Consider the following 15,492-nt stretch of genomic DNA (forward strand, 5'->3'; position numbering starts at 1 on the left):
AAGCCAGTTTGAGTGCCTTGGTTCCCGAGGCCCGCTGCCAATTGCAGGTACCTCCATCTTGTGTAAGTACAGCCGTCTTCATAGATTCTCCAGTACTGTGGATGTTGGTCACAAAGAGCTGGTGTGTGGACTGGCCAGTAAGGGAAGAGGCATGGGAATGCTAACAGCCAAAGCAGACAATCACTTAATTGTTTTAATGTGGTGATTCCAGTAATTTTAAGTACACAGCAGATCTCAGCTCTCTCTCTTTTTCTACACATTCACCCACATCTGAATCCCTTAGCTGTATTTATATACATTTATATGTAAACCCCTCCCTGCTACTGTTTCTGTTTAATGCTTCCCTCCCACCCCCTGAACCCATTAGAATTTTAAAATTCTTTTAATTTAAAAAGCATATGAAACTCTGGTCATCACTGCCTGATCCCATCTGCTTCTGCATATACTTTTCACAAGCAGAAATGTCCTCGTGCACTGAGCATTTCCACAGTTATGTCCCAAAGTACACACTAACCATCTTCTACACCTACACTCACTCCTCTCTGTGCCTCTGTTCTGTTTTTAACTTAATCACTCCCCTTCATTTCATCTCTTTTCCTGCAATCTCAAGCCAGCCTGGTGTGTACCTTCATTTTGTACTTCCATTTCAGAAGTTTACATCTAGGATTTTCTGAAGTCTGCATCCCCCTCTCCGCAGCTCCAGCTCCAGTGGGAGGTGAAAAGGACTCAGGCACATCAGAGTCTCTCAGTGCCAGGGAGCAGCAGGAGTGGGGCTGCTCCATGGGGGAAGAGGATGCTAGAGCCAGGGAGGATGACACCCCACCACAGGGTGCAGTCCCACAGCATCTGAGCAAGGCAAGGAGAGCCAGGGTTGAGGACAATCATGGTTCTGCCAGCACACAAAAGCAAAGTGACGAGTCAGGCCCCAAATCAAGCCAGTCACCAAGTCATGGGCACAGGTCCACAGGCCCTCCTGCAACATCACTCAGTGCAGGAGTGGGTGCCACAGGTCAGGTGGGGGTCCCAGATAGGGCTGGTCAGGGCAAGGAGCGGGTACACTCATGGCCCTGGCACTCGGCTTTTGTGTCAGCCCTGCAGCATCCTGCATATCAGCTGTGCTTGCTCAACAGACTGAACTGAGCACAACACTAGGAGTTGTGACCAGCGATAAATACAGTGTCTCCAAATAGCTTTCTTAAAGTATTGCTGAATGATAATTGGAGCAAAGTATATTAGAAGTAAACAGCATCTTCAGAAGATGCATAATTAGGTTTATCCTGCCCTTGTACAGCCACTAATCCAATAAGTCCATTCATTCCCAGGCTCTCTAACCTCTGGCAGAGAAGGGTGTTTTCCTCCCTTCCACTCACTCTCATAACTTAAGTCACATTTAAGGATAACCCTTAGAAGCTTCTTCTTGTTTCAGCTAATATATTTGGATCTAATGCCCACAGTTAGCTTTGTCTAGACTTTAAATCCCCTTTTGGCAACCTTAGAAATATTTGGTGAGTTATACTTTCTCCTCAGGCTTTGTTTCCTCCTTTTGTTTATTTAAATCTGCTATTACACTGAAACAACATATCAACACAATACATATCTTTCACAATGATCAAATATAGAGAACATAAGATATTGAAAGGTATTATAGAGCAGTCCTAAATCCATCATAGCTCCCAACTCCATCACATAGCATGCTGCCAAAATACTTCTTAAAAAGGTAAGACAGGAAAGAAAACTCAGGATTTTCTTGCCCTAACGAAAATGGCCTGTATGGCCAGCCTACTCTCCTTCATACTTTCCAAATGCTTTTGATAAATCAACCCTGTTCAAAGAATGAAACTGCCCCAGAGCAAAGGAGAAAAAATACACACAGTAAGATTATAAATTTATTTTCTTGCAGAGTAATCAGCAAACACATGTGCCTAATAAAACATTTCAGTAATTCCAAAGCGTTGTCCTGGCTCTTCCACTTTTGGTTATTTGGTCTGTAGCAGTATTCGGAGGTCACCTATTGACCCTTCTCACACCTATTACAAGAATTAGCTCAAAATATTTACCTTAGAGTTCATTGTGACTTGCACAATTGCTGCTAGTGGCTTAATACAGGGTGGCGGAGGTACTGGTTACTGTAGAATAACAATGTTACATACAGCACAGCGTAACAAAGCTGTTCTGAGGCTTACAGTATGGTAGAACACAATAGCACTCAGCCTCTTGAATAAGTTCGGTGTTGGATTCTGCAGTGCATAATTCTGAAAAAAAAGCGTTCCTCACAGTTGAGGTTCAAATGATGCATAAAGCATATAAAATAATATGACTGATTTGGTATCACATCTAAAGGTTTGCAACACTGCACGGCAGGCTTGATGAGGAACTGACAAATGCTATATAACAAGAACAGAAGACTCTGGCAGGCAAACTGCAACAATACAGGTGAATGTTCAACCATGACACTGCTGCTAATGCTAATAAGTACCCCTGACAAAACCTTGGACAGCTGATAGTAGCTTTTAAAAGATGTTGCAAAAAATAGGTTGAAAAAGAAGAAAGCTATCTATGAAAAAGTCCTTTACTTTGGAGTAGTGGTTAAATGGATAGTCCAGTCCTCTGAAATGACCTCCCTCTACAACTAACCTCTACTAACCTTTTTTTTTTTTTTTCCACACAGTCATTTAGGTCTGAAGTGAAATAGATAAAGGAAATAGGACAATATACCTGTGTTTATGCTTATTAAAGTAATATTTGGGACGAGAAGGATTTTTGCAGTTCACCACCACTAGGGATTTCACAGAGGGAAAAGAAGAGCATCACCAGTAGTGATTTAAAAACAAATCTAGAGAACAGATGATTAGTTCATATAAAAGCCATTGATACTGCTTAGTGCATTTTGAGAAAATAAATGTTGGTGATCTTGCAAAGGTTTAATGTTATGTGCTGAAGCCAGGCTGGCTGAGCCTACAAAGTACATTTGCAGACTCACTTTTCATTTTATTTCTTCTTCCAGACCCAATTTTGTAAATAATGTTTGTGCGATATATGTACCTTGACCCAATTATTGTCAGTTTTCCTGACATGAGAGTTTGTAAGAGTGAAATGTGAAAGGAAAAACAGTAAGATGCTTTTTTTCTGAGCTGGGAACATCATCAGTAGGTTGGAGGAAACACAGCATCTCTGAGGCAGGTCAATGACATTACCTGTGAGGTATAGGCAGTTCTTGGCAATGTATTTTTGGAAATGTGGAAGAAGGAGCGTGGAGACAGTGCAATTGGTGGAAGGGCGAAGGAAAGAAAGCATTCCTTGCCGAGCCGGGCCCGCTTACTGGAGGGACCTCAGGAGCGAAGAGATGGTTGTTAAGGTCACTGCCCTCGCTGGGGGATGTTTTCCTCCCTTTCTCCGTCACAGCCCAAGAGGTGGCCGCGCCGCACCGGAGCGTTTGGTTCCCGTTTTCTCAAAACGCAGAGATGCAACTCCCGCAGGCAGCTGCATAGCGCAACGAGACTCGGGCCTGGGCCGCACCCAGGTGCCTCTTTTGGGGAAGTCAGTAGCAGAGTTAAGAAACCGTTATTTCCTTCACTGTCGCTTAGTAAAGCGAAGAGAAAGGCGTCCCAGGCGCACCCGCTCCCCTTTAGCGTCCGTTAGAGCAGGCGGCCGTTACCCGTGCCGGTAACGCGACGCAACGCACCTGCGCCGCCCTGCCAGTACAAACGGCCGCGGGCCGCCCCTCCCCGCCTACTATGGCGAGCCCTGCCCCGCCTGGGCGCGCTCGCCGCCCCTCGGCAATCCTGTCCCTCCTCGCTCGCCGTCGCCGCGCGGCCACAGCCAATCAGCAGTGGCGGCGCCAGGCGCGCGGCGGGAGCCGGCGTGCGGCGGCGGCGCCGGCCATGGAGGACGTGTGTGCCAAGTTCGTGTCGCAGAAGGTCAGCAAGGCCCGCTGGCGGCCCCTGCCCGCCGCCGCGCTGCAGCCGCCCGACATCTTCGCCACCGGCTCCTGGGACAACGAGGTACCGGGCGGGCCGGGGAGCGGCGCCCCGCGCCCGGGGGCGTGGCGCGTCCTTTCCGCCGGGGCGCCGCGCCGCCCCCGCCGCAGCCCCGTTAAGCCTCTGCCGTTTGGAACGGGAGAGCGGGGCCGAGCGGGCTCCTTCGCGGCTGTGAGCGCCGAGAGCGGCGGCGGTGGGGCCGGGCTACGGGGAGGGAGGTCTGTAGGGCTGTAGGATCGCCCAGGCCGGGCGCCAGCGCAGCTCCGGGCCGCTGCGGAGACGGCCCTGCGTGTTAGGGGAGGGCGCAGCCCGAGGGGCTTGCCTCTGCTCTCTCTTACTGATGTTTGCCAGGCTTTGTTTGAAAACGGGCGTCTGCCCAAGTTTGTAGTCGAAGCTCTCTTTCCTAAGAGCTTCTGTATGTGTTTGTTTCTGCTTTATTCTTTTTCCTTAAGACTAGATGGCCTGATTTATTTTTGAAGAGAACTTATTTATTCGATGCAGCTAGTGTGCTGTGAGCGTTTGCTTTTTTTCATGTGGTAACTCCTTGAAGAGAGTGTATCAAATACATACACATATATATATATATAAAATATATATAGAATATATATATATGCACACATCTGTTAAGCCTTTTCTTTTCCCAGGCTGCAGAGAGAAGGCCATGAAATCCAAGCTAACTAAATGTCAAATACCTTTGTAAACACTTTCAAGTGAAAGTGATGGTGTCATTTCTGTACAGGATAACAGGATTTCCATTTGGTCTGTTGGAGATCTTGGAAATGTGGGCCTCAATGGAGAATATCAAGGAGAACCTCAGCTATTATGTGACATCAGGCACAATGGTGATGTTATGGACATGCAGGTAAAATAGCTTTGGTTAGTAGGCGTGTACTCTTATTAAAGGTTTGTCACTCATGAGAACTTAAGTAAGAAAGAGCTGTCAAAATATTGAGATTTAAAAAATGAAGGGGGGAACTAATCAATACAAGTTTGTGCTTTTTATTTTATAGATAGCAATAGTTTAAGCTACTCTAAATTCAAAACGATCATCTCTGTATTGATGTCAACTCATAAACATGCTTCTTATCTCTCTTTAGTTTTTGGATCAAGAGAGAATTGTGGTTGCTTCATCAACAGGAAGTGTAACTGTATTCCGTCATCACCAAAATAATCAGGTAGGTCGCTTGGACTGACTTTAGGTTGCCCTTCTGTGTAATGCAAGTCACTGATCCTGGCATAAGATTTCTCAGAGCTACTAGAGCAGGAAATGTGTATACCAAAATCAAATTTTCTTGATATCTGTTAGGAAGAGCTTCAGTTATATACATATAAGGAAGGAGAAAAAAACACTTTATACACCTATCAAATAAATCAGATTCCAGAGCCAGATAGGTTGGCTATGTATATATTTGTAACCAAAAAATCCATTCACTGAAAATTATAACTTAAGAGATTAGATTCAGTTAGTTATGAAAGAATAATCTGAGGGTGGGGGGGAAAGAGGCCATTAATGAACCTGTGCCTGCTTTATTAGTTTTATGCATTCTTGGACCAAAAAAGTAATTGACTCTTGTTGAATTTCTTCTCACAAATGTGAAGGATGTGTGATGTGTGTGAAGGAAGATACATATTTAAACTCTGTAATTTTATTCATTTGTTCAGGTTATTCATTTTCAGTGATGTATGTGTAGTAATTCTAGTTTATCCACAATGACACCATAAAGAGTAATATCTCTTAATAGTTTGACCTGGTACCTAAAATAAACTGATTTCCTTGTGATCAGAATCTAAATCTGACTTTAGATTTTTGTAAAGGATTAATTAGGGTCTTTTCCCTTTGGCCTGGGGAAAGACAAGTCATGTGAAAAGCACATCACAGTTCATGAACAGATAATTTTGGTTTTCTCTCTTGTCTTAGCTTGTGTAGGAAAAGAGGTTTTGGGGAAGACACGGTAACCAGAAATACCTGGTTACGCTCAGGAGTAGAAGGGAAACTGCAGATCCTCTGATTCCTAGTTGTATAGAAGATTCTCATTCCTGTAGGGTAGTGTGACTTTACTCACAAAGCCAGTAGCTGGTTCCAGTAATCTGGATGCTTCACTCTGTCAGAATCATTACTTACCAGGAGAATTTCATGTCTGGTTACTACTTAGACTTTATCTGCCAACCAGCGGTGGGAGAAAGCTCATTATCATGTGGATCGAGATGCATCTTGTGGTGGTGCAGCATGTACTGGAGTAATCTGCAACAATCCAGAAATTGTCACTGTTGGAGAAGATGGCAGAATAAATCTCTTTAGAGCTGACCAAAAGGATGCAGTGAGAACCATAGGTATGTCAAATATATAGGTATGTCAAATAAGTCTTAAACTAGTTGGGTTTGGAGCTGTGTGGTTTTTTTAGCTTCTCAAAGGGTAACCCAAAAGAGGAAATCTGAGAATTGAAGTAAATATTTCAAGCTGAATGTTTCTGTCAAATTTCAGATATTTTAGACATATTCCTATATTTCTCCAAACTTCAGATGTTTTTAGGTTAATGTTTTAATTGATGGACAAATTTCAAGCTGAAAACTGTCTGTAGGCTTCTGCTTCATGTAGAACTGCTAAATGCTGTGGTGCTTATGTGTATGAAATAGCGTTATATTGCAAAAGGTATCAGTTCCAGAGTTCTTTGTAACTGGGAGTTGGTGATGGTGGTCACTTAGATTTGTTTATGTGTCGGAAGACTAATCTATGTGCCAACCGCATTCAAAAATATCTTTTTACTTTTGCCTGTCTAAAGGGATGCTAAGAACTTAGATTACAGATCCAGAAACCACTCTTTGTACCCTGTTCTACCAGATTCCATGGCTTGTGGTGATTTTCACAGTGGAAAAAGATCCATATTTGCAAGAGTAACAGATTCTTTTGACATATTTCATAGACTTAGTTATTTTTCTTGCCATGATAGTCCCATGGAAATAAAATTCAAGTTTGTAGCAGCTCTTGGGAATGAAATCACTTCTGATTGAAAGTTTGTTTGATGGGCAACAATGCTATGCTCGATAATGGTCTTATCAAGCTGGAACTTTCTCCATGAAACTCCAGTTTGACTCAGCTCCTGTATTTCTCCTCAGGCAAAATCTCACCTCTAGTAGATGAAGGAATTTACACTGATAAGCCAATAAAGGAAGAAGGAACTTTGGGATTTCTAGAGAGAGTTACTTATCTGTGGAAGCATGGCTGTATACATGCACTCACAAGATTAAATCCTATTAATTACATCTATCCCTTTCCTGGGCACAGGGCAGAAGATTTTTATTAGTACGTACCCACAAAACGCAGAGTAACTCCCCCTTTTTGCAGGGGGAAGGGAGGGACTAGCCTAACTACCTGAAAAGGATTATTCTAATCTTAAATTTGTATGTTTATACAGGTATTAATGCAGAGCGTTCTGGTACAGGTTTAATAGTGTTTTGTTGACGCGAAGAAAGAGATGTCCACAAAAATCTGTGTGTAGGTTGTTTTTTGTTTTGTTTGGGAAGGGTCCTCCTGAGCAATTGCTCAGCTGATTACATTTAATTTTAGTAATGTGCAGGATGCAAGTTGTTTTCTTGGTGCTCGTTTGATAGTACAATGTAAAATAGCTATATTGGAAGCAATCCTTAGTACAGACTCCTAATACAATGGCATCTTAACATTCCGCAGAAGCTGAGCTCTCTACATGTTTTGCTAAAACTTTTATGACTCTTTCTGTAGCTAAAATGAATGCCTTTTTTCTGTTGATATATTTACAATCAATCCTAGCAGAAAATGTCTGAAATTAGAGGATGTAAAAGTATTCTGGAGCCATCAATATACTGTGTTGCTAAATAAATTCCTTACTATTCTGTCACGTTAACACTTTTAAAATCCATTAGAACTTTCGTGGTCAATAATCTAACCTTTCTTTCTAAGGGTGGCACACCCTCACACGCCTACTTTTAAAAGTAGGCAGAAAAGATAACTCATAAAGATGTCTGTAGCCTGGAAGCAATGTAACTTTGTCTAAATACCAGGAAAAGTTTGCTTCCTATACAGGGGGGAAAAAAAAAACCTTTTCAGTGTGAACTTTAACAAAGGATCTAAAAATGCTTTAGGTAAAAGTAGACTTAATGATGTGACCCCATCATAATTAAGATGAGAGATATATAAGTAATAAAAAAAAAAAAAAAAAAGAATATGGTATCCATGTCATGCTTTCGTAAGTCCTTGAAAGATTTACCTCAATGCTCTGAAGTGTTGTTTGACATTTGATTGTAAATCACGCTGATCAGAAGTAGTACTGTAGGAAAAGGACCTGATAAAAAGTCTGTACTATTAGTTAGTTACGAAGATTAACAAGCAAAGCAAAATTTTGGTTTGACTTTTAAGAACAGTCACTAGTGGCGTTCCCCCAGGGATGGATACTGGGGCCAGTACTGTTTAACATATTCATTAATGACCTGGGTAATGGGACCAACAGTTCAGCAAGTCCACGGGTGACCCAAAAGTGGGAGGAGTGGCTGAAACATGATGGTTGCCCTGCTATTCAGAAGGGACCTTGACAGGTTGGAGAAATGGGCAGAGGGGAACCTCCTGAAGTTCAGCAGAGGGAAATGCAGGGGTCCTGCACTTGAGGAGCAATGACCCCATGCACCAGTACAGGCTGGGCAAAGAAAGCCAACAGCGTCCTGGGCAGCGTTAGGCAGGCTGTTGCCACAGATCAAGGGAGGTGATCCTTTCCCTCTCTTTCTCAGTGGTGGAAACCACATCTGGAGTGCTGTGTTCAATTCTAGGCTTCCCAGTACAACACAGATATAGATTTACTGGGGCAAGTCCAGCAACAGGCCACAGGGATGTTTAGGGGAGCATCTCTCATGTGAGGAGAGGCTGAGAGAGCTGGGACTGTTCAGCCTGGGGAAGAGAAGGCTTGGGGGAGGGAGTCATCAATGTGTATGAATACCTAATCAATGTGTATAAACCTTATCAGTGTGTATATAAAGACCTAATGGGAAGGTGTAAAAGAAGATGGAGCCATACTCCTTTCAGTGGTATCCTGTGACAGGACAAGAGGCAATAGACAAATTGAAACACAGGAAATCTACTTAAAATAATTTTTTTTGCTCTGGGGGTGATTGAGCACAGAAACAGGTTGCCCGGAGACTCTGGAGTCTCCATCCTTGGGGGATGTTCAAAACTTGACTGAACATGGTCCTGGGCAACCTGTTCTAGCCAGCCGTGCTTGAGCAGGGAGGTTAGCCTAGATGATCTCCAGAGATCCCTTCCAACCCCAGTACTCTAATTTCTCTTCCCCCCCCCCCCCCCCACCATGATTGTATGAGTGGATAATCATACTGCTGATGCTTTTTGGAAAATATGTAAAAGTGTGGTTTTGATGCTTTATGAAGTAAGGACTTCTGTAGACACCTGCTTAATGTTCTTAGGTAGAGTTAACTGTTCTTGCTTTCAAAAGGAGAATTGCATTATGAAAAGTTCCATAGCCTGCTTTATTGTGTCAGTAGATGCAGAGTGTATAAAGACTGCCTCTTACGAAAGCCATAGACTTTAACTAAATGTTTCCTGATCCTAGCAACCATAGGAAGAAGTCTTGCAGAACAGAAAGTAGATTTGTAAGCCCTGGAACTATTCAGTGTAACTTCTTATGGATTTGTGTCTCAGGGCTGTGTGACACAGGAAGCAAGGACTCTTTTTTTTCTCCCCCCCCCCCCAGCAGGGCGCCCCTGCAACACTTAAAGTATCACATGACAACGGGCTGTGTCTGCCCCTGGAAAGGCAGAGAGGTTGTAGCTGTATAAGCAGCTGTAGTCTGTTTTAGAAAACAGTTATTTCCTGACAATTAAGTGGAGGCTAGCATTGAGTGTGTTTACCTGAATTTTTACTTCAGTGGTTTCCTAATCTCTCTTGCAGACAATGCGGACAGCAGCACACTCCATGCAGTGACTTTCCTTCGCACAACTGAGATCTTGACGGTAAACTCAATTGGACAGTTGAAAATATGGGACCTCAGACAGCAAAGAAATGAGCCATCTCAAATATTTTCTTTGTAAGCCCTCTATTTTTTGATATATTTACCAAGAAGCACATGCTACTTATTTAATCTATTGTAATCTCTGGGTAACCTTCTTACCTTATTGACAACAGGATGATAAGTAACTATGATTTTTTTTTAAAAGGCTTTTTAACTTTTTTCAGGTATGTAAACATCAAATTCAGGCTCTGTTTAATGGCTTTTTTTATTAATACATCTTCCTTTCCCCAATCAAATGTACTGTTTGCCCCCCCCCCCAAGCTTGGTGTAAACTTTGACATTCAAAATGTTTTTGAATATTAACTTTGTGTCATAAAGACACAAACGCAGAAGCTTAGAGCTAGATTCCAATCCTGTTGTCAGTGAAATAATTCCCATAGTGTTAACATGCTGTGGATTAGGTACCTGATTTTGGTGGTGACCAGTTTCCCTTTGTTACCCTTAGTTGAAACTGAATTCTTATGTTGAAACTGAAATTACAACATGAAATTCAGAGTAACATTCTTATTGCTGTTGGTATAATGGCTGTATGCAAAGCCTTCTCGTTCCGGTAGAGCTGCCAGATAACGTGTATACCCTTGTATACCGTGCCTGTATCCCATAGGGCACTGAACCTGAGACTTGTCTAGTTGTAGCTTCATGTTACTGTTATACCTCTGAATTCCAGCAGGTGTCACATGGTTCCAATCTGTAGTGACCAGATAAGACAGGCACTTAACTTGCAGTTGGTATGGTTATATTGCTGGTCAAAACCCCTAGGGATTAAGAAGGAGAAAATACAGGCTGAATGGAGAGTTGACGTTATTTCTTTCTTCTCCTGTCAGGACAGGTGACAGAGTTCCACTGCACTGTGTGGACAGGCATCCTAATCAGCAGCACATTGTGGCCACAGGGGGCCAGGATGGGATGCTGAGTATATGGGACATCAGGCAGGGTACGATGCCAGTGTCCCTGCTAAATGCTCATGAAGCAGAAAGTAAGTATCTGGATCTTAAGTGCTGGGCAAAATTTAAATACTATAGGAACAGCAGAGTTATCTTTTGTTATAGCTCCTTAATGTGTCTTCATCCAGTTGGGTTTGGTTTATTGTTTGTCTGTTTGTGAGACCGTTGCCGTCCAAAAGCCAATTCTTCTTGTTCTTCTTGAGCTAAAATTAGTAAGCAGTTTAATGAGTCATCAGATGCATTTAATCAGAATGTGTTTTGTTTTTAGAGCATAGATGTGTTAATAGTGTATTAATAGTCTCAGTGCAAAAATTCATGCTGTAGTATTCTGGCATAGTAAAGCAGGAATGCAGCTACTGACAAGCTTGAAAATGTGAGGTTGAGGAAGGAGACTGAAGATAGTACAGTTCCGTTTCATGCCTCCACCATGCTGAAACAGTTCACTTTCCTGGTACCGTTATATGAACAAGAAGGTAGCGACTCTTTCTGTTCTGGCAATTTATTGATTCAATACTAGAGTTATATTTAGGGAGTACATTGTTTCTTGAGATAAGAACTTTTACTGACTTAACTGTTTTGACAATTGTGGTATTTAGACACAAAATGACTGTTCTGGGAAGGAATGCTTGATGTGTGCAAATTTTAAACTTAATAGTAGGGAAGAAAGCATGAGAAAGCTATTGAGAATGTCTGAATTCAGACAAGCTTTTAACTTCTAACAACTCTCACAGTGTTGAAAGTACAGCAAAATGAGTGATCTGCTTTTTCAGGGGAGGGAAGATTGCAGCAAATAACTGATGGTAGTTCCCCCCTACCCCTTAAGAATGCAAGGTTTTGGTGAGGCCTGGATTCTTGTATGATATAGAATGTACTTACTAGCCACAGTGCAGAGCTGGGTATTTGATGTTTGTGAAATGGTTTTTTTCCTCTTCAGAGCCTGAGGTCTAGATTCATTAATCCGTAAAAGTAAGGAAAACCTGTTTCAACTTCCAACAGAAAGCAGTATTCTTCTTTATTAGAAGCTCTTTTCTCTCACTGGAGCTGATTAGTCTGTCTTCCTTCCCTTTTCCTTAGTGTAACTGGAAGGCATTGGCTATGTAGCTTCTTTCTGCATATGGCCAAGAGTGTGGTTTGTTTGTTTTTAAAATACCTGTAGTAGCGTTATTTTACTGTTATATGTGTGATTCCTTTTTACATGTGCATGAATTGCAGTTTTAGATTCTGTACTTTGCAATACCAGGACCTTGGTGGCCTTTGTGAGGCACCTACTGCACTACTTAGCTGGATAAATGAGCGTGTTTGAAATACCAGGAAGTGAGACGATGGCTTTGTATCTTGACAGCTGTCCCCATTGAAAGAAGCCATCCTAGCTGATACTTGAAAAGTTACCTTTATACTGTCATAAATAAACTTCAGTAGTTTCAGTAGCCTGAAGTAGGCTCATAGTTTTATAGTAACTAAACATATTTGCTGTTGGATTGAATAACCTGTGTAATTGAGGTATCAAACCCCTTTTAGTATCACAGCAGTGTAGAAATCACGAGGAGCATGGTTTGCATGCCAATAAGTATGTGTGTTTTATTGTTGTTAGTGTTTGGGTTTTTTTTTCCTTCTCTTGTTACTTCTAGTGTGGGAAGTTCACTTCCATCCCTCCAACCCAGATCACTTATTTACATGTTCTGAAGACGGATCTCTTTGGCACTGGGATACGTCCACAAGCGTTTCTGAAAAACCATCTTTCCTTCATCAAGGTAAGGATGTTTGAAGTCAGCTTGCATTGAATTTGTCATCTGGCAACTTAGGTAAAGCACTTGATCTTATATTCTCTATTACTAACTCAATACAGAAAACAAAAATCCAACTTCTTTTCTTAGACACGGGTAGGCACTCTAGGACAACTAAGTACTTACGGGGATAAGCAGTGTTTTTTATCTATCCTCACTGTGCTCTGTCTAGTGTGTGAAGGGGCGCATAAAGAATTTCAGGGATAAATTTAGTTCACTTAAATCACATCCGTGCGGACCAGACATGAAAGAGGCCTAAATGACACATTGCTACCTGAATCTCAGAGGGAGATATATAAAATTCGGTAACACCAATATAGTTTATAAGTTAACGGGATAGTGGAATTATGAATTTAATCTTTAGGCAGTTTTTCCAAGTCATAAGTGGAAGATTGTCAGTGAGTGAAACTGTATGCCTTTGTGTCATGGTAGGATTTCAAAGACATGAAACTGATGTAAAAATGCCTTTTTGCTTTCTAATCTCAGACTGCTTAATTGCTTGCAACTTCAGAGGGGAAACTCTGAAGTGGGGGAAGTGGAGAACTTTCAAATATCTTCTGCCTCTGGCCTCAAAGCTGCCATTCAAAGTTGAGTTCTGTACAGGGGAATAATAGTATAACTGAGAGTCAAATCGCACTCTGCATGTTCTCAGGTATACTGCATAACCCCTTAAGTGCACCATTTTAAACCATTGTAAGCTTTATACTGGCTGATAGTTCTCAAACTGCAAAACTTCAGTTTGGATTTGAATTTTTTTGTGGAAAAAGCTTGAAGTCAAATCCAGGTATATCACTTTCTCCAGATTAGGTAGAGAGAAGGTACAGTGGGGAGTAAATGTTATTACAGCAAAGCTGATGCCTCAAATATAGCAAGGCCACTGCGTAAGTGGACTTTGGTTCATAGGTCCATTGCTTTAGTCTTCAGCTAGAAAAACTTGTAGTTGCTCATACTATTTGCTCAATGAGATGGGTTCTTAGTTGTACTGACTTATTTGCCCTCTTAACTGAGGAGAGAGCTGGTAGCAGGCTTCTGTAAACATTTGAAGTACTTGGCTTTTAGCTATTTTGTTGTTGTTTACCAGGAAGACTAGTACATCATTTAGCTAATCTGAAAACTGATTTAAATTTAAAATGCTTTTCCCGTTATGTCTCTCCTTTAGTTGCTATGTTTCTCCAAATTCTGAGACTAAACTAAATTGGAACTAATTTTTTTTCCCTTTCCCTCACTTTCAGGAGGAAGAAGTACTACATATTTTTCCCACAATACCGTTAACCAATCTGTAGTAAGTGCCTGGCTAAGCAACGATCCTACCAAAGACCGCATGGAGATTACCAACTTAATTCCACATCAGACTTTGTCTGTGAACAGTTTAGATATTTTAGGACCATGTCTAGTGTATGGTACTGATGCAGAGGCTATTTATGTTAACAGACACCTTTTTGCATGAAACTACTTCAGTGTCACTCTGAATCACCTTGAACTACTGGGAAACGCATCAGGTTCATGAGGGTTTCCAACTAAACTGTTATGAGCATGTGGGAGAGAGGCCTACAGCTTAGTTCTGCTATTGCAAAAGGAATGCAAGTTACCTCAGACTCTTAAAGTTGCCCCTTATTATTCATGCTCTACCATGGGTAATTAAACCAGCTTTTGTGTAAGCTTGATCTCACTTCTTCCCCGTTGCCTGCTTCATTTTGGCAAGCAGGAAGCTAGCTGTAAGTGCAAGATGTTTGTTCTTAGCTGATGTCCATAATGCACAAGGTGAAGAAAAACTAAACCCCTGATTATTCATGTATATGTAGAGACATTCCACATGTTAAGGCCAAATCATAAGGTTCTTTGATGTTCTTTTTATGTCGGCTGAGAGAGACTGCTTTTTATTTGAGATTTTTATATATATATATTTTTTGGAAGCATAGCTTTTTACGCTGGTGCATGAGAACTGGAAAGGAAACCTGTAAAAGCTGTAAAATATGAAAGGTCCTATAAGACTTTTAGCATTTTAGTAGCATTATTTTGGATTACTACAACTTCATCACGGATACAACGTGTTAAAACTCCATCTGGATAATGTGCCTATAACTCTCTCATCAGAAAAGTGTTTTTATAGCTCAGTGGCCATAAGTGATGGACATGTTGGCTGTTTTAAAATATGTGATGGAGACACATCTGTGACAAAGACCATCTGTGACAAAGACCATGACTGACGCTATCAGTTTTCCATCTAGTCTTGTTTTGCAATCTTTGAAAAATTAATTTTAGGATGACTGCTGTACCTACCTTTTGTTGCAGAGAACCCTTTCTCTTTTTAATAAAGTATTTTGCACAAGAGTACTGGCCTGACTTACTAGATTAGTTTAGTAGATGTGCTTTTTAGTTTGTTGTTGCAGGAGGGTAAATAACCCTAAGAGCTCTCTGGACTGGGTTTGAGAATGGGATTTGGCACTTTGAGGGAAATCTTAGGATCTGGGCAGCAGCAGATGGAGTTATAAGGCTTTAAAAATCACTCGTCAGCGAAACAGCTTTAGAGTATTTCACTCTCGAGGCGGTGAGAAGAGTGTTCTTCATCTTTTCTCACAATGACTTGCCTGATTTGAATTTCCTGTGTGTCTAGCTGAAGAACGTGGGTTGTACCTTAGTTAAGGGGTATTCTTCAGAAAAGAACTTGAGTTGCTAGGAGGCTTACTAGTTTTAAATTTTAGTTTTTAAATTTCCCTATTTGTTTGAAATGGGACACTTT

The 15,492-nt window shown here is 41.6% G+C and overlaps 1 protein-coding gene across 1 annotated transcript; it reads left to right on the forward strand.

Annotated features, from left to right (window-relative positions):
* The first annotated feature begins 1,559 nt into the window (after window positions 1-1,559).
* Window positions 1,560-15,083, forward strand: NUP43 (nucleoporin 43). Its single transcript, XM_068938764.1, has 8 exons — window positions 1,560-4,001; window positions 4,717-4,839; window positions 5,075-5,152; window positions 6,131-6,308; window positions 9,904-10,039; window positions 10,849-11,000; window positions 12,597-12,719; window positions 13,985-15,083. Exons 1-8 carry the CDS (start codon window positions 3,735-3,737, stop codon window positions 14,197-14,199), a joined length of 1,272 nt encoding a protein of 423 aa, XP_068794865.1. The 5' UTR covers window positions 1,560-3,734; the 3' UTR covers window positions 14,200-15,083.
* Window positions 15,084-15,492: the final 409 nt, after the last annotated feature.

The sequence above is a fragment of the Struthio camelus genome, chromosome 3, assembly GCF_040807025.1.
Source record: "Struthio camelus isolate bStrCam1 chromosome 3, bStrCam1.hap1, whole genome shotgun sequence".
Taxonomy (NCBI): domain Eukaryota; kingdom Metazoa; phylum Chordata; class Aves; order Struthioniformes; family Struthionidae; genus Struthio; species Struthio camelus.